This window comes from Sciurus vulgaris (assembly GCF_902686455.1).
Source record: "Sciurus vulgaris genome assembly, chromosome: 18".
NCBI lineage: Eukaryota > Metazoa > Chordata > Mammalia > Rodentia > Sciuridae > Sciurus > Sciurus vulgaris.
Genome location: NC_136479.1, coordinates 602,473 through 622,606, shown reverse-complemented (window position 1 = coordinate 622,606; position 20,134 = coordinate 602,473). Strand labels below are relative to the sequence as shown.

General features: G+C 60.1%; 4 protein-coding genes across 14 annotated transcripts; 2 read left to right on the top strand and 2 right to left on the bottom strand.

Annotated features, from left to right (window-relative positions):
* Positions 1-24: 24 nt before the first annotated feature.
* CIAO3 (cytosolic iron-sulfur assembly component 3) lies at positions 25-9,191 on the top strand. The gene is made up of 11 exons (XM_079121903.1): positions 25-178; positions 1,023-1,118; positions 2,782-2,925; positions 3,160-3,292; positions 5,188-5,322; positions 5,694-5,812; positions 6,660-6,789; positions 7,233-7,305; positions 7,567-7,704; positions 8,030-8,187; positions 8,332-9,191. The coding sequence occupies exons 1-11, from the start codon at positions 113-115 to the stop codon at positions 8,568-8,570; spliced, it is 1,431 nt and encodes a 476-aa protein (XP_078978029.1). The 5' UTR covers positions 25-112; the 3' UTR covers positions 8,571-9,191.
* Positions 9,192-9,285: 94 nt separating this feature from the next.
* Positions 9,286-11,708, bottom strand: HAGHL (hydroxyacylglutathione hydrolase like). Of its 3 annotated transcripts, none has more exons than XM_079121910.1 (8): positions 11,414-11,708; positions 11,031-11,095; positions 10,834-10,951; positions 10,643-10,751; positions 10,461-10,564; positions 10,214-10,315; positions 9,910-9,989; positions 9,286-9,647 (listed from the first exon to the last, which is right to left on the bottom strand). In XM_079121910.1, exons 1-8 carry the CDS (start codon positions 11,516-11,518, stop codon positions 9,287-9,289), a joined length of 1,044 nt encoding a protein of 347 aa, XP_078978036.1. In that variant the 5' UTR covers positions 11,519-11,708; the 3' UTR covers position 9,286. The 3 variants fall into 3 exon arrangements, with proteins under 3 accessions (XP_078978036.1, XP_078978037.1, XP_078978038.1); XM_079121911.1 differs by having other exon boundaries at positions 10,214-10,312; XM_079121912.1 differs by having other exon boundaries at positions 9,322-9,634.
* A 585-nt stretch (positions 11,709-12,293) lies between these two features.
* CCDC78 (coiled-coil domain containing 78) lies at positions 12,294-16,390 on the top strand. 6 transcript variants are annotated; one of them, XR_013760806.1, is made up of 13 exons: positions 12,294-12,822; positions 13,040-13,159; positions 13,244-13,330; positions 13,509-13,841; positions 13,952-14,037; positions 14,159-14,237; positions 14,323-14,448; positions 14,653-14,828; positions 14,901-15,035; positions 15,110-15,259; positions 15,832-15,898; positions 15,973-16,069; positions 16,160-16,390. XR_013760806.1 is itself a non-coding variant. In XM_079121899.1 (13 exons), exons 1-13 carry the CDS (start codon positions 12,763-12,765, stop codon positions 16,245-16,247), a joined length of 1,608 nt encoding a protein of 535 aa, XP_078978025.1. In that variant the 5' UTR covers positions 12,296-12,762; the 3' UTR covers positions 16,248-16,390. The 6 variants fall into 6 exon arrangements, 2 of the variants coding, with proteins under 2 accessions (XP_078978025.1, XP_078978026.1); XR_013760808.1 differs by having other exon boundaries at positions 12,296-12,822; positions 15,180-15,259; positions 16,160-16,197; XR_013760809.1 differs by having other exon boundaries at positions 12,296-12,822; positions 15,180-15,259; positions 15,969-16,069; positions 16,160-16,195.
* On the bottom strand, positions 16,376-19,675 carry ANTKMT (adenine nucleotide translocase lysine methyltransferase). Of its 4 annotated transcripts, none has more exons than XM_079121920.1 (5): positions 17,710-19,675; positions 17,253-17,368; positions 17,041-17,164; positions 16,807-16,857; positions 16,376-16,662 (listed from the first exon to the last, which is right to left on the bottom strand). In XM_079121920.1, exons 1-5 carry the CDS (start codon positions 17,869-17,871, stop codon positions 16,405-16,407), a joined length of 711 nt encoding a protein of 236 aa, XP_078978046.1. In that variant the 5' UTR covers positions 17,872-19,675; the 3' UTR covers positions 16,376-16,404. The 4 variants fall into 4 exon arrangements, with proteins under 4 accessions (XP_078978046.1, XP_078978045.1, XP_078978048.1 ...); XM_079121919.1 differs by having other exon boundaries at positions 17,041-17,181; positions 17,264-17,368; XM_079121922.1 differs by lacking the exon at positions 16,807-16,857.
* Between the last annotated feature and the right edge of the window lie 459 nt (positions 19,676-20,134).

Here is a 20,134-nt window from a genome sequence, read left to right as displayed (position 1 = left end):
AGCAGATGCGCATGCGCCAAGCGGGGTGCTTTCCGGTAGCGAGGCGGAACCCGCGTTGCTTCGCGCCACTTGACGACACCTGCTCGCGGCGCCTGACGGTAGCGCCGCAGCCATGGCGTCGCCCTTCAGCGGGGCGCTGCAGCTGACCGACCTGGACGACTTCATCGGGCCGTCCCAGGTGGGCCAGCAGGCCGCCCGATTACGTGGAAATGGAGGCCTAGAGGCGTCCCACTGGGGCCGGGCGGGACGGACGGTGTCCGGAAACGGCCCATGGTCCACGACAGGGGACCAGAGTGTCAAGGGTGTAGTTCACTAGGACATGGCGGGAACCAGTGAACGGTGTTAAGGGGACAGTTCGCTAGGGCACGTGGGGAAACCAGACAGCCATGGGTTTTGAGGTAGCGGTCCACTTGGAGCTCATTGTGGGGGCCAGCTGGACCAGAGGCTGGAGGCTGGTGCCCACATCTGGCTGGGCTGAGCGGGGCTGGTTTGCAGGGCAGGCAGGGTGAACTCCAGCCGCCTCCTGCGAGGTGGGGAGGAAGTGGGCACTATGGTTCTAGAATGGGAAGACAGAACCCAAAGAGACGGGGAGAGCCAGGGACCTGCTCCCAGGGCAGTGTGGGGTGGTGACCTCCAGATACTACCAAGGGAAGTACTCCTTGGCTCCCTCAGTAGCCATTAACTTTGGCCTCTGCTTGGTGGCTGCACTACTGTCTGCTCTTAGGGTGAAGGTCAGGATTGGAGGTCTCTGCAGATGGGCAGTTTGCAGGCCTAGTTGATCCTGGTCTTCATGCTGACCAACACTTGGAGAGTGAGTGACCTTGATGTTAGCCTCCAGAGCCTAGTGCAGAGGAGGGCAGCCTGGGACAGCCTCAGTGGCAGGAAGATGGTGGGACCGTCCTGTCCTGGAGTGTGCACCTTGGGCAGAGTCTTGTGCCGTGGGGCCAGCCATCCTGAGGCTCAACTTCCTCAGGAGCATCCACTCCTTCACAGACCAGATTTGGGATCTCTTCCTGGTATAGGATTGCATCAAGCCTGTGAAGGTGGCTAAGAGACCTGGAAGTGGTGTGGCCAGGATCCATATCGAGGACGATGGGAGTTACTTCCAAGTTAATCAGGTAAGGCATGGGGCCCCACCACAGTCCAGCTGCAAGGATCAAAGCATGTTTTCTCTGCCTCATCCAGTCACAATGTGGGGGCCGTGAGACTTCCCACGTCCTGCCAGTTGTTTCAAATTGGTCTGTTCATTGACCGCTGGGGCACCATGTCAGAGTGCTTGGGGATCTGATTGGGTGCCCAGGCTGAGCAGACGTGGTGGGTCCTGCTGCCCTCCCTAGTTCTAGAGTGAGATCTTGGAGCATGCCTGCTTCTCTCGTACCAGTGTGCATGCGATCCTGATGTGATGGTTAAGACTGACCCCAGCACCTGCCCTTTGAGCTCCAAAACTACACTCACGGCTGAGCTGAGAAGTGATGCCCTGTCTGCCTGATGAGTAATCCTCCCTGAATGGGAGGCTTACTTGGTTCATGGTGTGGGGTGTGCAGCTGCCTGTGAGGGATGGTCAGCAGGATCATGTGATCACAGGAAAGCTGACTTTTGCTGCCTACAAGAGAGTGACCCCAGACATGCCATGGCTGGAGCTGGTGCAACTAAGAGGGCCTGGTTCTTTCAAGGGTTCCACAAATGAAGGGACCCAGGGAAGGTGCTGGGCACTTATGGGCATTGCTGTCCAGAGCCATGGTTGTTGATCTGAAGGAGCACAGTGGCCTCCTTTGGCACATCACAGCCCAGGCCTGTGGGCCGTTAGCTTTTCAGTGTAGGCTGAGCTCAAATGTGGCACACAGACCCAGAGGGGAAGCAGCTGAGAGGCCTTCCAGTCCAGAACTGCACCACTGCAGCTTCCCTGTCTCCAGCTGAAATCATTCCTGCTTGTAAGGAGGGGTCAGGACTTGAGCTGAGATCATTTTGATTAGAAAGTCCATTGAGTGCCCTCCTAGAGGCCGGCTTGAACACCAGCATCCCAAAACTCTGCACTTGACTGGGGAGCCAGCCCTGGCTTTCCCTCCTTCTTTTAGAGCCTGTTCCCATAGGCCTGCATGGGTGCAGCAGGGCCAGCAGCCCCTCCAGCAGGCAGGTCCACTGCTTTTGTGCTGACTTAATGCAAGTGAGCCCTGTTCACACGATTTTGTTGTTGGTACTAGGGATTGAACCCAGGGGTTCTTTACCACTGAGCCACATCCCTGGCCCTTTTTATATTTTATTAGAGACATGGTCTCACTGAGTTGCTTAGGGCCTTGCTAAGTTGCTGGGGCTGGCTTTGAACTTGTGATCCTCCTGCCTTAGCTTCCCAAGCCACTGAGATTATAGGCGTGTGCCACTGTGCCCAGCTGTTCATACTGTTTTGATGTGCTACTTGAGTTTGTCCCAAAAGTTAAGAGTTTGATGTCAATGTGAAAACTTAGGATGTATGTATTTGTGTAGTATTTTTTAATTTTAAAAAATACTTTAAGTTTTTTAAATATTCTAATTTTTTAAAATATTGAGTGGCAGAGCGGGGGATGTGGCTTAGGGATTGAGCGCTTGCCTAGCTTATACAAGGCCCTAGATTTAATCCGCAGGACCCAAAAAGAAAATAAAAATACAACTTGAGTGGCACCCAGCTAGCCACCATGTTGGTTGCCAGTAGGTGGAGAGCAGACAAGCACAGGCTGCCAAGGGGTCTGTGCTCCCAAGAGGAGCCCTGCAGAGGGGCCACGCTCCTAGTTCATGCCCCTTCTGCAGGATGGTGGGACCCAGAAGCTGGCAAAAGCCAGGGTCTCACTGAACGATTGCCTGGCATGCAGTGGCTGTGTCACCTCCGCAGAGACTGTGCTGATCACCCAGCAGAGCCACGAGGAGCTGCGGAAGGTTCTAGAGGCTAACAGAGTAAGTGGTGCAGACTGGCCCAGCAGCCTGGGGTGTACTTCAGGGGCAGCTCCGCTGGTGCCACCTGTCCTGCCTTCAGGGGACTCCCATGGCTCTGCCTAGGGCACTGGGCCCTGGTTCTGTCCTGAATGTGGCCTGTGTGTCGGGCCTCAGTGGGGCAGCAGGCTGTCTCCACAGCAGCGGCGTCTGGGTCTTACAGACCTGAAGAGTAAGCACCTCTCCCCCGCCTCGCAGACAGCAGCACCCCGTGAGCAGCGGCTGGTTGTCATTTCTGTCTCACCCCAGTCCAGAGCGTCGCTGGCAGCACGGTTTCAGCTGAATCCTACAGACACTGCCAGGAAATTAACCTCATTCTTTAAAAAAATAGGTAGGTGTGGAACCTTGGGTGACCAGGCGTCAAGCATGGGGTGATTCCCACCTCCAAGTCCCATGTCACTCAGCCCTGAACTCAGACATTTTGTGCTGTTCCCAGCGGGACTTCATCTTGAGGTTGCGTGACAGCTGAGAGTAGCACCATTTTTTTTGCATCAGAAATTGAACCTAGAGGGCTGGGGCTGGGCTGTGGCTCAGTGGTAGAGTGCTTACCTGGCATGTGTGAGGCACTGGGTTCAGTCCTCAGCACCACATAAAAATGGATAAATAAAATAAAGGTATTGTGTCCATCTACAACTACAAAATATATTAAAAAAGAAAAAAGAAAAAAAAAATGGAACCCAGAGGCATTAGGGCCCCTAAGCCACACCCCCGGCCCTTTTCATTTTTGTTTTGAGACAGGGTCTGGCTAACTTGCTTAGGGCCTGGCTGAGTTACTGAGGCTGGCTTTGAACTTTCGATCCTCCTGCCTCAGCCTCCTGAGTGGCTGGGTTATAGGTGTGGCCACTGCCTGGCTGGTAGTAGCACCTCTGAAGAGCAGCCATCTGCTCTGACTTGTACTCTCCCCACACTATGGATTCACCACCGTTGTGTATTTCTTACTTGTTCTTACGGTACTTGTTCCAGCTCTCGTTGGATTCCAGGTCAGGTCAGCTTTTGTTGATCACTGTGCTGGGGACCTGGGCTAGGGGAGCACTTGAGTATCCTGAAAGCCCCTGGCTAGGTTGGGGTTCTCGTGCCGGGAGTGGCCAGCACCCCCACCCTAGTGGGACATGAAAGGGGCTCGATATGGGTCTTCACAGGCCTCTTTCACAGAATGTTCCTTTTACCTGGTAGACAGGCTAATGCTTGGTTATCCTCCCATGACCAGGGGCTCTCTTCACCAGAAACGTGCTGACACTGGCCCTGTCTCGTTGGTGCTGTCTGGCTGGCCTTGGTCCCTGGCGTCCTGGGTAAATTGGTGTAGGGCAGCCCCTGGTCCAATGGAAGATGGAAATCAATATGGCACCACCCAAGGAAACAAGTTCAAAGATTTTTCCTTCTGGATCCTAGGCAGGGAAGGTGCAGTGAATCAGGAGGGCAGCCTTTTTCCTGCAGGAGTTTAGTTGATGGGTTTGGAGCAGGCAGGTACAAGTTGCCCAGAATCTCGTTGTGATTGAGTGGCATACACTGTGGGACTTCTGCACAGCCCAGGGGGAAGTGGTCCCTTGGAGGCAGCTGTGTGAAACAGATGCTTGCACGTGCTGCTATGAGGACCTGGGAAGCGGTGGAGCACTAGGAACTGTCCAACTAAACCTTAGAAATCAAACAGGAGCCAGGTGTGGTGGCGCGTGCCTGTAATCCCAGCAGCTAGCGCCATGGCCCACAGGAGGTGGGGAGGCAGGAGGATCACAGGTTCAAAACCAGCCTCAGCAACTTAGTGAGGTCCTGAGCAACTTAGAAACAGCTTGTCAAAAAGTGAAAAATAAGGGGCTGGGGAGATAGCTCAGTTGGTAGAGTGCTTGCCTTGTAAGCACAAGGCCCTGGGTTTGATCCCCAGCACCCAAAAAAAAAAAAAAAAGAAAGAAAGAAAAATAAAAAATAAAAAGAGCAGGGATGTATTCAGAGGTTAAGCACCCATGGGTTCAATCCCCAGTACAAAAAAAAAGTTAAAACAGGAGTTCACTGAGTGGGAGACTTGTCACAGGAAGGTGTCCCCTGGCCCCAGGCAGCTCCTGTTTCATCCCCATGGAATGGGCTGTGACGTGCTTCCTGAGGCTGCAGTAGAAGCAACTGTGTGTTGCGGCCAGTGCCCTGCTCTTGGGTGTGAACAGCACTGCCCCTGCTGCGGCCAGCACCAGAGGGGTCACCTGTGGCTGGTGCCAGCTGTGGCATGTGCCTTCTTTCCAGGGGCACACTTCGTCCTCGATACTGCCTTCTCGAGGAACTTCAGCCTCCTCGAGAGCCAGCGGGAATTCGTTCGGCGATTTCGAGATCGGGCCAACTCCAGCGTGGCCTTGCCCGTGCTGGCTTCTGCCTGTCCAGGTGTGTTCATGGTTGTGCAGGTGACGAGATTCATGTTTAGTTGGTTAAAAGCTGACAGGACCAACAGCAAGACTTGGGAACAGGGCAGCAGGTAGGGAGGGGAGAGCACCTCAGACCAGGCAGCTCCTCAGGCCTCCTGGAGAAGGAGGCACCCCATCAGGAAGTTGCCTGCAGTCACCCCCTTCCTGTGACCTGGATGCTGATGCTCCTGCGACGGGTGACAGAATGGGGTGCTTTCTGGGCTGCGGTCACTTTTTGTACAAGTTGGTCCCCCGAGTGTTGCATCACCGTCAAGCAGAGAGGCTGTCTGTGAGCTGCCCAGACCTGTCCCATGCCCCACCAAGACAAGACCTGTTGGCTCTGCTGCACAGGCTGGATCTGCTATGCCGAGAAGACCCACGGCAGCTTCATCCTCCCCTACCTCAGCACGGCCCGATCCCCACAGCAGGTCATGGGCTCTCTGGTCAAGGACTTCTTCGCCCAGAAGCAGGTAATAGCCCTGGGCCGTGCAGGGCGCATGCTGGGGGTGGTGGCTGTGAGTCTGGCATCTGGTGGCCCTGGTACCAGTCACTGGTGGCTGTGGTGGCTGTAAGCCTGGCATCTGGTGGCCCTGGTACCAGTCACTGGTGGCTGTGGTGGCTGTGAGCCTGGCATCTGGTGGCCCTGTACCAGTCACTGGTGGCTGTGGTGGCTGTGAGCCTGGCATCTGGTGGCCCTGTACCAGTCACTGGTGGCTGTGGCCCTGTGCCTCTGGAGGCTCTGGGAGGCACTGACGGCAGCTGCCAGTGACAATGCTCCTCACTCCCCGAGAGGTGGCCAGGCCCTGGGGAGCAGCAGGCTAGAGCCGGTCTGCAGTGGAGACCTCCACAGGCACCTGCTGAGCCTTGAGGACTTGAACCTGGCACCGTGGCCCACGGGAGGTGGGGAGCTCACTCCTGGTGGCCTCCCACACACTGACCTTAGTCCTGTGCCGTGCTTCCTCTGCGTGAACACAGCCAGGCTTGCTTCAGGTCTCTTGTGTCGGGTGCTGGAACCAAGCGCAGGGCCTCCTATATGCTAGGCACGTGCTCTGGTGCTGAGTTAGGTCATGGGCCCCTCACATCTCCACACCATGACCTGCTTTTCTGTTGACCCCAGAACCGTGAAGGCTTTGGGGCCCCTTCCTCCGCTGGAGCTGGCTGCTGCAGGACTGTGGTGCCCACCGTGGGTCTACAGCGCCAGTGAGGAGGCTGCTGGAAAGCGGAGCCAGCCCACGGGGCTGCTCTAGGTCCCCCGCTCACCTCCCCTGTCACAGGGTGAGCAGTGGTCAGGTGGGCCAGCCTCCTCCTCTCTTGTAGGGCCTGACCCCTGACAAGGTGTACCACGTCACAGTGATGCCCTGCTACGACAAGAAGCTAGAAGCCTCCAGACTGGACTTCTTCAGCCAGGAGCACCAGGCTCGGGACGTGGACTGCGTCCTCACCACAGGTATGTCGGCACTGGGCCCGTGGAGCCCGGGAGGCAGGGCGTTCTCAGCTGACCCCTCTCGTGCACCTGCAGCCCTTGAGGCCTGGAGTTCCTTGTTGGCTTGAGTGGGTCTGGGAGAGGGGGTGGAAAGGCTCCAGTCCAGCCCTCTGACTCACATCTGCTCCCCATTTCTGAGTTAAGAAGCTTCAGAGTCTCAAATACTAGCAAGACAGGAAAATGAACCGCCCAGGAGGCTGGGCCGATGGCACCAGACCAGCACAATGACCCGGCTCACCTTACGCCACTCTGAGGGGGTGAGGCGGCTCTAGGGTCTTCAGAGGGGTCATCCGTTCCCACCTCTGGCCTGGTGACTGTGTGGGCCTGCTGAGGCCAAGACGCAGCTGCCAGGCATGCGGGCAGCTTGAGGTTCGAGCGGCTGGATCACCTGTGCTGTGGTCCCACAGGAGAAGTCCTCAAGCTGCTGGAAGAGGAGGGGGTCTCGCTCTCAGAGGTGGAGCCAGCCCCTCTGGATGGCCTGTAAGTCAGCAGAGGGAACCAGGCTGCCCTGGGGTGGGCAGTGCCTCTCCTTCCCTCCCCATGGCCTGTCCCAGGCCTCAGAGAGGCACAGCCCAGCTTGGAGAAGCCTGAGCTCCCTGGGACCCAGTGTCAGACACACCGGGGGCCTGGGGTCACCCCAAGACACTCCTGTGTTCAGGACTGTTTCCCACTTAAAAAAGCTTGAGCACAGCTGGGCTGAGGCCCTACCCTCCTCACCCACACTGCCTGCCCCTCCCACAGGTCCAGCAGCACATCTGCGGAGGAGCCCACCAGCCACCGGGGCGGGGGTTCGGGGGGCTACCTGGAGCACGTGTTCCGGCATGCAGCCAGAGAGCTCTTTGGAGTCCACGTGGATGAAGTCACATACAGGCCTTTGAGGTCAGTGGGATGGCTGGGGCACCAGGACGGCCATGAGGCTCCTAGGCTGGTACCTCTCCAGCCCTGGGTCCACGTGGCCCGGTGGGCTTGGTGGTGGACCCTGGAGCCTTAGGCACAAGTGGAGGCCTGTTTCCCCCTCAGAGATCCTGAGCCCAAGGACAGTGCATGCAGGATAGGTGGGTGCCTGTGACGGCTGCACCCAGGAGGGAGGGCAGGCCAGTCCTCCCTTGCCATGCCCAGGAGGGAGGGTGTGGAGCTGCAGCAGGGCCCTGCGTGTGTGCAGGAGCCTGGTGCTGGTGTTGCATGCTGTCACTCCTGTCCCCAGGAACAGGGACTTCCAGGAGGTGACCCTGGAGAGGGAGGGCCAGGTGCTGCTGCACTTCGCCACCGCTTACGGCTTCCGAAACATCCAGAACCTGGTACAGAAGCTCAAGCGAGGCCGCTGCCACTACCATTATGTGGAGGTCATGGCCTGCCCCTCAGGTGCACCTCCTAGCAGGAGACAGAAGGGGGCGGTGCTGCTGGGATAGACTTGGCAGCACCCCTCCAGCTCAGGAGGGGAAGAGCGGAGGGGGGTGTGCTCTGACCCCACCTGGCACTCTAGTGACCATAACCTGTTCTGCACAGGATGCCTGAATGGTGGAGGCCAACTCAAGGCCCTGGACATGCCCAACAGGGATCTTCTCCAGCAGGTGGAAAGACTGTATGACATGGTCAAGGTGGAGACACCTGAGGACGTGCCTGGGGTCCAGGAGCTGTACCAGCAGTGGCTGCAGGGCGAGAACTCGGAGCGGGCCAGCCGCCTACTGCACACCCAGTACCACGCGGTAGAGAAGACCAGCTCGGGCCTCAGCATCCGATGGTAGGAGGCCTTGAGGTCTGCTGGGGCCAGTACCAGGACTCCCAGGAAGGTTGTGCTGGCGCCCAGCAGCAAAGCCACACGCCTCAGACCCCAGGACTCCCCCAGAACTCAGAGTGAGCGCAGAGATGTGTTAGGACCTGTGCTGAAGTGGGGGTGTGCACAGGACTCCACTGGTCTGGAGTGCGACCTGTGCCTGCGCGCCCTGGGCTCTGACCTGGCTCTGCCATTAGGCCGCGGTGGAGGAGGAGACTGAGGGTTCAGCAATCTCTGCCTCTGGCCCTTCTGTGGGCACTGCCTTTGCCCTTCCTGGCCATGGTGGCCCCACGTGATGGGCTCCAGGGTTCCTGCAGGTGCTATCCCTGGAATCTGGAATAACCTGGAAGCTGCAGGGCAGGGGACAGGTGACAGGACTAGTAGTGCAGAAGTGTGGGGACTGCCACAGGAAAGGACATCTGGACTCCTGAAAACTAGGGTTACCAAGTTGTGGGCCTACGGTCCTGTGCCCTGGGCTGTGTCCCTGCACAGGGCCTCCCTGACCGTCATACCCCCATGTCTGGGCTCCCGCCAGACCCATCTCTGGTCTGGTTTCATCTCTGATAAAGAACATGCCCATGGCATCTGGAAACAGCTGCTGTCTTGGAGTGTCTGAGCACAGAAAGGCCTTTCAAATCTTTATTCACTGTTCAGAGCCCAGGCAGAGCTTGGACAGCAGGGGTGTGGCTACATGAGGCCTGCGTGTCCACCTCCCAAGAGCAGTGGAGGAGAGTACCACTTGCTGACCCTCCAGGGTGGGCATCCAGCCAGGCAGGGCTTTGGAGGCGTGTCCCAGGGCCACCTTTGCATGGGTCCAGGCGGCCTGGGGATTGTGGGAGGAGCAGCGTGGGGTCGAGTGGGCCCTGTGTGGCTCACTTGTGGGGGCCCAGGAGCCCCCACTGCAGTGCAAGCAGAGCCCGTGCCTGTGGCTGCAGTGGCTCCACGGCCTGCTGGAAGCAAGCCCGCTCCCTGCACAGCACCTCCAGGACCTCGGCTGGGGCCACCTGGCCTGTGAACTTGCGCACCGCCTCTTCTCTGTGGGGGAGGGCTGCAGTGGGGACCAGCTCAGCACTAGGCCGCCCATGGGGGAGGGAAGGGAAAGGGCACTGGATGGCAGGAGGGTACTTCATGGGGGCCTCTCCTGGTGCCAGGGACACTCAGCCCAATAAATGGTCCCCAGACACCTTAACTAAGCAAGTGGCAGGTTGGCATTACCAGCTGGTTCCACAGGGAGATGCCTCTGGAGGCTGCCTTGGTGGCTTTAGCTCAGGCCCCACCCATGGGGAGGCCCCAGACACGGCCATACTCACACCACCCTCAGGAAGGGGTTGTACAGCAGCTCCTCGCCCAGGGTGGACGGCACAGTGGGCACATCATCCTCATCCCTTTTCTGCAGTGATCACAGGCCCTTGTCACAACTGGGCTTTTTCTGATAGTCCCAGGCTGCGAGGTTCTGGCCACAGGGCCACTCGTCCCAGATCAAGCCAGCAATGGCCACCACGGCCAGTCATGCTGACCCTGGGAGTTCTTTGGGTCCCTCCATCCAAATGCAGAAGACAACACCTGCCCTCCCCACTGCACAGCCCTCCCGTTAGGGGGCAAGAAGTGGCCTACCTGGGCCCAGGACAGTTTGGCTTTCACATGGTCGTTGTGCGGCTCCACCGTGTGTGCAAACTCCAGGTTGCGCAGCGTGTGCTCGTGGCCACAGAACACCTTCTGGAGAAAGTACCCAGTGGGTACAGCGCTGCTGCAGGCAGAGGTGGGAGGCGCGCAGGACTTGGCCCTGGGTCCAGGGTCTGGGCTAGGGCAGGGCATGAGGGTTCCCAGAGGACACAGCACTAAGCGGGCCAGACCCACGCACCGTCTGTGGGGGCAGTGTGCCAAGGGTCTCCACCAAACTCTGGTACATCTGCTGGGCAGTGCCTTCCAAGCACCAGCCACAGCCAGCCACAGACAGCGCATCCCCTGCAGGACGAGGGTGGGTGAGAGGAAGTGGAGGTGCTAGTCAGGGAAGATGAGGGGTCAGCTCTGGGCTGCAGGTACCCGAGAAGAGGGCAGGCGGATCCAGGCTTTCGTCCTCCCAAAGGAAGTAGCTCATATGGCCAGAGGTGTGGCCAGGCGTCAGAAGGCAGCGCACATGGATGGCCCCAAACTGCAGAGGGGCAAGCGGACCTGTGAGGATGGGTAGGTGGGTGGCTGGGACCCTCCCGGCTCTTCCACGCACGCTCACTCACCCGTAGCTCCTCGCCGTGTGCCAGCATGCGGGTCAGCCCGCAGATGCGTTCGTCCCCGCCCATCACCGCCATACCCGGTCGCAGCCGTGCCAGCTCCACATTCCCCCGAGCGTGGTCCCTGCGGACCGGAGGGAGCAGGGTCACCCCTGGTGAGGGAACGGCATCTTCGCGCCGTGGCACGTCCCGCCCACACTCACCAGTGGTGGTGGGTGGTCAGCACCGTGGTCAGGGTCACCCCCTCCCTGCCTGTGATCTCCAGCAGCTGGAAGAGATAAAGTCATGGTGATTTGGACGTCCGGGTGGGCCTCCCCCTTCCATACTGCAGCGCCGCCAGCACCCGGGACAGCGCAGGGGAGGGGAGGTGTCCGGCAATTACTGAGCGCCCAGGGCAGTTAAGCACCACAAAGGCCACGCAAGCCAAGGCGGCCTTAACGTAAGGGAGCCTGAGATAATCGGGAAACCAGAAATCAGAATAGGGGTTAGGGCAGTCTGCTCCAGCCAGGTAGGGGATCTGGTGTGTGGCATCCAAGGCTGCGGAAGCCTGCAGTGGCACTCCTGGCTGCCCCCGACCGTCCCTCACCCTCTTGGGCACTGCCACGTCCACGGCCACCGCCTCCCGCGTGTGCTCTTCGATGACCAGGTACATGTAATTGTCCTCAAGCACGGAAATGACCTTGACTTTCATGATCGCACAACTCAGCCACCTCGCGCCTCCTCCAAAAGAAGGCCCCCACAGCCTACTGAGCCCTACTAGGCAAGACGGGGACAGACAGACACCTGCGCTCGGCAGGTGCAAAGAACCCTGCTCCAGGAACTCTTGGAGGTCCCGCGTGCAATTCCACGCGGCAGGACCAAGGCGCCCCCGTTAGGGCCCCGCCTACCTCGCGCAGCCCCGCCTCCCAACGGGCCCGGCCTCTGGTCCGCAGGCCACGCCTTCTCCCGCCGTCGCGCCTAGCAGTGGCAGAGGGACCCCCAGACCCGCGGCAGGTGGTTCCGGCTCTCCCTCAAGGCACCTACGCGGATGGCCTAGAGGACCGACGGACGGAGGCGGGGCCTTGGGCCCACAGGGAGCGCGCTGGCCCTCGCCACCTGACCAGGAGCCTGGGCGCAGCCGGAACCGACGCGCAGCTGGAGGGAGCGCGCGTGCGTGGAGGGGCGTGGCGCGAACGCCTTGATCTGGCTCTGGAGACTTGGCGCCTTCTCGCAGACGCCCTTCGGGCGCCGGCTTTCCGAGACCGCTACCCGTTTTGGGATATCCACACCCCTTCTCTCAGGCTGGGCGTGGGGAGAGCGGCACAGCTTGTTCACCAGCCTATCCCAAGTTTTGGCCAGGACCTGGAGGCACAGAGAAGGCGTCTAAAACGGGCGCGGTGTCGCATGCCTGTAATTCCAGTGGCTCAGGAGCCTGAAGTAGGACGATTGGGTGGGTGTTCAAAGCCAGCCTCGGCAATTAGCAATTCAGTGAGACCCTGTCTCTAAATAAAATATTTAAAAAGGACTGGAGGTGTGGTTCAGTGATCAAGCACCCCTGGGTTCATTCTGAAACAAAATAGTGCATGAGTCCACGTGGTAGGATAGGGCATTCCTCGTGAGCACAGCAGTACCAGCAACTGCAGCTCCAGGCTGGGCGTTTTCAGTTTTCACGCACCCCTGGTTCCATCTGGATCCAAGTGAATGCCCTGGGTGTTGGTCTGCATTTCCCAAAGGAGGAAATGGCCCAGAAAGGAGAGGGCGCCATATACTATAGGAGCTAGGTTCCCCCAGTCTTCCCAACCACTGAACTGCCTTGCCCTGTGGGCGTGGCCCTGGCGTCCCCAAGACCAACAGAGGCCTTGGTAACGCTGACGCTGTGCAAAACAACAGCCACCAGGCAGCCATCCTACAAGAGACCAGGGGGCCAGGTGCAACAGGCTGGGATTCCTGCTGCCTATGGAGTGGGTGGTGGCCCCAGTGCCCAGGCAACGAGCCCCTCCTAGAGCCTTGCAGAAAGTGAGTCCTCCCAGGACACGGCTGCTGCCACCATCCCGGCGTCATCAGGTGTCCTTCAGTTCCCTCAAGAGGCCAGGAGGGGTGGGGAACCCTGCACCCTGGGTCTGGTCCTGGCCAGGGAAGGGGCTGCCCCAGCTCAGCAGGGTTGGCAAGTCAGATGACCCTATCAGAGCAGGGGCCACAGCCCAGATCTGGGACCCACCTGGTTCCTCCCCAGGCTGTGTCAAGAGCAGAGGACTGGCTGCCAGGAGTTCCTGGTGGCACCCCAGGCTGGACCACCAGCCTGGAGACAGAGTTTCCATCAGATCTGGAGCTGAGCGAGGAACAGCGACTGCAGGTGGGGATGGGGCCCTAAGGTGCTGGCAGAAGTAGGCATCTTCAGGGTCCCACGGACAGTAGCTCTTACCCCTGCCACACACAGATCTCCAAGGAGCTGGTTGACCTTCAGATTGTGACCCATCGCCTACGGGAGCAGCATGAGGCTGAAATCTTCCAGCTGAAGAGAGAGGTGAGCAGCGGTGTGAGCCCAGGTGTGGCGATGGGTCACACCAGGGCAAATGGTACGTGGGAGTGTACACATATGTGGTATCTACCTGTCCCTGTGTACTGTGTTCCTGTGTGTGCCAAGTGAATGCTTACCTGCTCCTGGTGCCCAGGAGGCATCTGCTCACCCTGGTGGCCCACAGGTCCTTCGGCTGGAGAGCAGGGTGCTGGAGCTAGAGGTGCGTGGAGATCATATCAGCCAGGGGCATGTGGACCCAGCAGAGGCCAACCCAGGGCGCTGCCAGTTGCCAGCACAAGAGTTCAATGAAGAAGCCCAGGGAACCAGACACTCTGCCCACCACAGCCACCAGGTCACCCTGAGCACAGGAAGAGCCTGGCTGGGGGGTGCTGGTGGGGACCTCCTTGGGCACAGTGAGATGAGAACTGCTCATCCACTCCTCAGCACTACCTTCTCACCCATGCAGGTGCAGCCCACGGATGTCCTGATCCCTGAGCCACTGAAGCCGAAGAGTAGTGTGAGCACTCAGTTACCTAACCTGGGGATCCTCTGGGGTTCTACCAGCCCAAGAGGGGATGGGACCCAGAGTTTGGGGTCTCATGAAGCCAGATCTTGTGCACCCTACAGCTGCTGGGAACCCAGGAGCTTCAGGGTGACGTGAAGTGGGTGCTGGAGCATCACAGGGCTCAGCAGCAGGCACTGGAGACTCGGGTGTGAGTGGACACCTCTCCTGGGACTGGGAGGACCCATCAGGGCACAGTACTCAGAGCAGCCATTCCCAAGGGGCCGAAGAACCCCTCCCCATGGCCTGGCTGAGTCTCACACTGTCAGCAGGGCAGCCCTGGGTCAACAGCTGCAGGGAGCCCGAGAGGAGGCCAGGGCAGCTGGGCAGCGGCTAGCTGCACAAGCAGTGGTGAGCGCCACCCCTGACCCCATGTGTTTGAAATCCAGCAGTAGATGTCGTACAAGTGCAGCAAAGGTCCCTCCCTCACCCCCAGATGCTGTCCACCTGCCAGGGCCAGCTCCACCAGTCACAGGTTGAGAATGCCCGGCTGCAGCTGCAACTGAAGAAGCTGAATGAGCAGTATGCCCTCCGGCTGCAGCACTATGCCCGAGAGGCAGTGGTGAGCACCAGGCCCTGGGCCCTGTGGTGGAGAGGTAGGCCTGTGAGTCCCAGGGAGGCCACATCTAGTCTGGGCTTGCGGGACAGCTTCAGAGAGACCCCAGGGTTGGGACTGGGCCCAACCAGGTCCCACCCGGCAGCTCCAGCTCAGCCCCCAAACCTAGCTCTCCCCAGTGCTGCCCCAGCATCCTTTCACCTCTTCCAGGGATATGCAGATGGTACAAGCCAGCCAGCCCTTCAGACATTCCTGGAGACCGCTCTGCAGGACATCCGAGCAGCACATCACAGTCGTGAGCAACAGCTGGCCCGGGCTGCTAGGGCCTACCGCAAGCACCTGGCAGATCTGAGCCGTAGGCATGATGAGCTGCTGGTCATCCACAGGTGGGCCCCATTGTCCTCTGGGCACCTGGGTAGGATGGCCCTTGATGACCCTGAATATGGTTTAGTGTGCAGCAGGACCAGCCCCAGGCACTGGCGGACCCAGATGGGACAACTAGGACCCTCAAGGCTACCTTTACTACAGCCACTGACCTGCAGCCACTGCCTGTGCCGCTGGCCCCTGAGCTCAGCCACCTGCAGGAGGATGAGGTGAGCTCTTCTCCCTGCTGGCTCACATTGCCTGGGGACACAGAGCTCCAGAATTAACCCCAGCCTCATCCCAGGCTCAGCAAATCTCCAGCTCCAGGGCCTGAACAGCCTGCCTCTTTCAGCCAACTAAAGAATCCTTTACAGCACAACCAGCTCAGGATGCTGCCCTTGCGCCCACGAAAGGGATCTGGAGAAGCCGCCTCCCCGGAGACCTTGGAGCCACAGTGAGTGCCCTCCTGTGGGTGGGTGGGGAGAAGGCAGATGGCAGGACATTGAATCGATGCTTGCTGCCCGTCTACAGAGAACAAAATGGCAGATATCTGCCCCAGGGCCTCCCGGTTTGTATAGGGGACACTGATGATCACAGAAAAGTGAGGTGGCTGCTGTGCCACGCGGTGACGGGTGAAAAGAGCCCTGCCAGGAGAGGGGCTGACCTTTAAAGGGGAAGATCAGGGAGAGCCCACCCGAGGGAGGACCATTTCAGCTGACACCTGGAGGAGCCCGGATGAAGACAGGCTGGGAGATGGTTGCCTGATGACCTGGCCAACCCTTGCCCCTGGGCCTCTACCTCCCCAGCTGTACAGTGGTCAGCTCTTAAGGTAGCACTTCCTAGGGTTTGGGGAACCAAACACCCAGTGGGTTAGCATCGCAGTAGACTGGGGTCACCACCTGAGCTTGCCCATGGCCATCGGGCCCCTCATGCACAGAAGCTCCAAGGCCTGGGCAGGGTATGATGTCCCAAATCACTCCAGCAGGTTCCAGTCAGTCCTCAAGACTGCCCCTTCTCCCCTCACAGGAACCTGGATGCCACCTCCTGGGCCCAGATCCGCCAGAAGCTCCAGGACTTCTCCCTAGGCACCCAGGTGAGTGGGTAAGGCTGAGCAGGGCTCCTCTTCACACTCTGCCCTGGCTTAAGGCCCATGCTCCTGCCAGGCAGAGCTGGAACATGAGCGAACACAGCTGCTAGTCCGGGCCACCAAGGCTGAGGAGCAGCTTTCAGAGCTACAGGAGTATGTGGATCAGCACCTGGGCAGGTGAGCTGAATGGGAGACGGCCTCAGTCTGGGTTGTAGGGAAGATAGTTCACAGCCAGGTCAGTGATTTTAGCCTGATTCCTCTGAGTAGGTACAAGCAGGAAATCCTGAGGCTGAGGAAGCTGGTGGGCACAGGGGACCCCTGGAAAGTGGGAGCCACACCTCCAGCCAAGCCCTAGCATCCAAGGACCCAGATGGTCTTCTGAGGAGCACAGAGTGGACCCCTTCATAGCCATCATGGAGCATTCCCCCACCCCACCTCCCTGTTACCCCTGCACCCCCAACCCCACCATCCACAAAATAAGCATGGGATCCACGAGTCTTTATTGTGTCCTGTCAGCCAGCCTTAGCACTGGGGATTCTGGGGACCACGGTAGAACCAGGCCCTGGGGTGCCCTTGATGGGCACCTCCCAAGGAGATGCAGCAGCAGGTGGGGCACTGTGGACATCCACGTTGACATCATAGGCCCAGACACGATCTAGACCCTCGCCTACCACAGCCACAGGCTGCCAGGTGGGAAGAGGGAAGCGCCCAGATACCACACGGGCCCCCTCAGGCAGCTCTGCCCGCAGCTTGTCTTCCAGCAAGGGGAGCTGTGGGGAGGAGGCGGCTGTGGGGAGGAGGCGACAGGAGCAGCAGGACCCAGCCTGGCCTGGCCAGCACCCATGCCCAGGTCCCAAGGCTGCACACCCAGGGTGTGGCCCCACCTCCCAGCGGGGTGCAGACCCCAGACCTACCACGCTGGGGGCCAGGAACACGGACACGTTGTGGCAGTCCCTCAGGCTCACCTACAGGAAGGAGAAGCACTGGCTGGGGGAGGGGGCTGGCGGCCAGGGGTCCCCGCAGTTTGGAGACCTGACCTCCAGCCCATGCAGGAGTCAGAGGAACAAGGGGCTGCCAGAAGTGTGACCAAGGCAGAATCTGAAGCGTGATCGGGTGTAGATCTCAGTGGTCCAGGTCCCCCAGGTTACCTTCCAGAGATCCTCACGACGGTAGCAGACGCTGCCAGCACAGCCGGCCCTCCAAGCATGCAGCCGCGCAAGCCCCACAAGCCACGGGTTCAGTTCGTAGCCCACAGCCGGGCAAAGACCGCACCTGTAGGCCGCCAACACCTGTATAGGGACCTGGATGTTGGGGAGGGGAGACCGCCCGGAGGGCCGCGAAGACACACAGGGATACACACACGCGCCTTACGATTCTGCCGTCTCCAGAGCCCAGATCCACCGTTTTTCCTGGGCGACCACGCAGCAACGACAACACATGCTCAACCTGGCGTGCACTCGCGCCTACGTAGGGTACCTGGTCGAGAAAGTGGGCGGGCCGAGGCCCAGAATCCGTGGGCCACCTCCCCTCGCCCTCTAAATCACCAGGCGGGGGCGGGACTTGCTTCCTGGGCAAGAACGGGAAGTTCCGCGGGGACTCTGCGGCCACACCTTGAGCAGGTGCCAACACACAGCTCCGCGCACTGTTCGGCGCCCCGCCCCTCGCCCCGCCCCTCGCCCCGCCCACTCCGCGCCCCCAGCCTCGTCCGCGCCCAGGGTCCCAAGCTTGGTGCTCCCGCCCTTCCACACGCCCCACCCCGCACCGCTCGCGGTCCCGCCCAGCCGCGGTTCAGCCGCGCGGCCCGGCTTCGTCCGCACCTGCAGCCGCAGCGGCACTCGGCGGAAGCCTGGCTGCAGCAGCAGCGCCCACACGGCGTAGGCGGCCAGCCCCGAGCCCGCCGCCGCCTGCAGCAGCTCCAGCGCGCCCGGCCGCCGCTCGCGCAGCTCCGTCAGCGCCTCGGCCGGGTCGTCGTGCTCCATGAATGCGGGACACGCGGCTGAGGGACCTCCCGCCCCAGGGCCCCCTCCAGCCGCGCCGTGCCCCGTCGGCTCCCCGTCTCCCCAGGGCCGCTCGGGCGAATGCCGACGGCTGGGCAGAGGCCGGGGCTAGACGCCGGAAGTGCCGCAGGGCCGCTCGCTGGTGCGTCGCGCGTTCGGCTCCGCCGGCCCCAGCCTGGGGCCCGCCCGCGGGTTCCGGGCGGCGGCGCCCTGTGGTCGCGGCGGCGGGGCGGGCGGACCACGCTCGCGGGGCCGCGCACTGCTCTTAGCCGGCCGCAGTTGCTCGGTTGGTCCCCATTGCGGGCGGCAGTCGGGGCCTGTCCTGGCACGGGGACCGACCTCGGGAGCGTGCACCCCCGCCGGACAGGGGTGCGCTGGTGGACGGCGGAGGGGCTTGCTGCGGGCCCTGGGTCGTAGCCAAGTCCCCGTAGGGCTGTCTGGGAGACCGGCGCGGGGCTTCGCTCAGCCAGGGGCACCCTGGACGCCAGCCAAACCCAGAGCCGCCCCGGGAGGACGTCCTGCAGGTTCCCTCCCACGGTCCCTTAGGCGGGAAGGAGGATGCGCTGGAGCCACAGGGCCAGGAAGGAGGGGCTTAACAAGGAAAGACTCGGCGAGGAGACAGATGTTGGCTCTCGGAGTGTGGTGGGAGGGACGCCGGATGCGAGAGGCTGGGCCTCTGGCAGCTGGCCCACCACTCGGGGTGGAAGGCAGCCAGGGAACCCAGGAGATCACCTCCTTCAGAAAGTAAGAAAAAGATGGAGTGGCTCCTGGTAAAGCCCTTGGGTGGAGGCGGCAAGGGGAGGGACAGAAGCTTGGATCAGGCAGCTGTGCCACCTTGTCACCCCAGATTGAGGCCAAATGTTCTGGAATGTCATTGCCTTGTCTGTGCACACAGCCTGGCATGGCTGCTTAGCCGTTCAGGTTCTGGTCAGGGGACCTAGCAAGGATGGAAACTGCTCCCAGAAAAATGAGTGTGCCCAAGACCAACCCTTCAGCCCCCAGTTACAGAGTGCCTTACACACCTGCCAGCACATTGGCCCTAGCCTAACCAGATAGAGTGACAGTTGAGACAGTGGTCCCTGGGCAGCAGCAAAGCCTTCTGTGCACTGCACTGGGGAGGAGGCCTGTCTACCAGCTCCTAGTGACCTATCTCCTGGACCCTCCCAGAGAAGGAAGGATGTGCACTGAGCTCCAGGTGCAGAGGTGTAGGTATGATGTTCTCGACAGGGCATCTTGCATTATTTCCAGTGCCTTGAACCATGTCTGGCTCCTGGAAGGCTGTCCAGAGCTGCACCTGATGACTCACATTCACACCATACTCTGTTCTTCGGCCTTTAGGCACTCAGCAGCCAAGGCCCCTGTGTGAGTTCTCACACCTTGAGGTGTCTCTGGCCTGCAAGGAGCCCCCAAGCCAGTTCCTGCAGCTCCAGTCCACTTCTTGCCCACACCATTTCCCTTGTTATCTCCCCTCCCACTTCTTTGGCCTTGGCCAGTTGTCCCCAGGGACTCCTGGAGCACCAGAGTTTCCTGTGCCCTTCTGGCCACAACCCTGTCTGCCTTCTGAGGAGCAGAGCACTGTTGGAAGGGCAATGGTTTCTCTGGGTGGTTGTGTGGTTAGGATGTTCAGGCACCTTCCTGGTTATGTGAGTAGAGGGCCCACCAGTACAGCTGCCCAATGTATTTGTGGACTGGTGAACTGGGAGGTGGTCTATAAGCGCCAGTGGATGTGGCCCAGAGGGGAGGTTATGGGAACAGGCCTCCCTGCTGGCTGTGGGAAACTGGCCAGAGTGAGGGTGCTACTCAGCCCTAGTGGAAGAACCTCCCCAGAATAGGTGAGCAATGGGAGAGCCCAGGGTTCACTTTTTCTCTGCTCCTTCTGAAGATGGTGGGGAGTGGGTGTAAGGGTCTGGAATCCAAGGGGTGGTCCATGCTACAGATGAAAAGAGGAGTGCCATGCATGGTGGAGGAGATGAGAAGAAACAGTGGGAGGAGACCCAGTGGCACCTGCATCCATGGGTGCTCTCCCACCCTCCTCCTCAGCCCCAGAGAGCAGGCAGTTGAATGCATGGGCACCTCAAGATAGCCCATCCCCTGGAAGTTCCAGGGCAGCCACTGAACAGTCTGTGTAGCCCATGGTACCTTGGTCAACTCAGTCTGGAGCAAGGGTGTGTGGGCCTTGCTCAGGTTTGTCCCTCTCCTAAACTCAGTTTCTTGCCTGAAAGGTGACAAGCTCATTCAGTCCTAG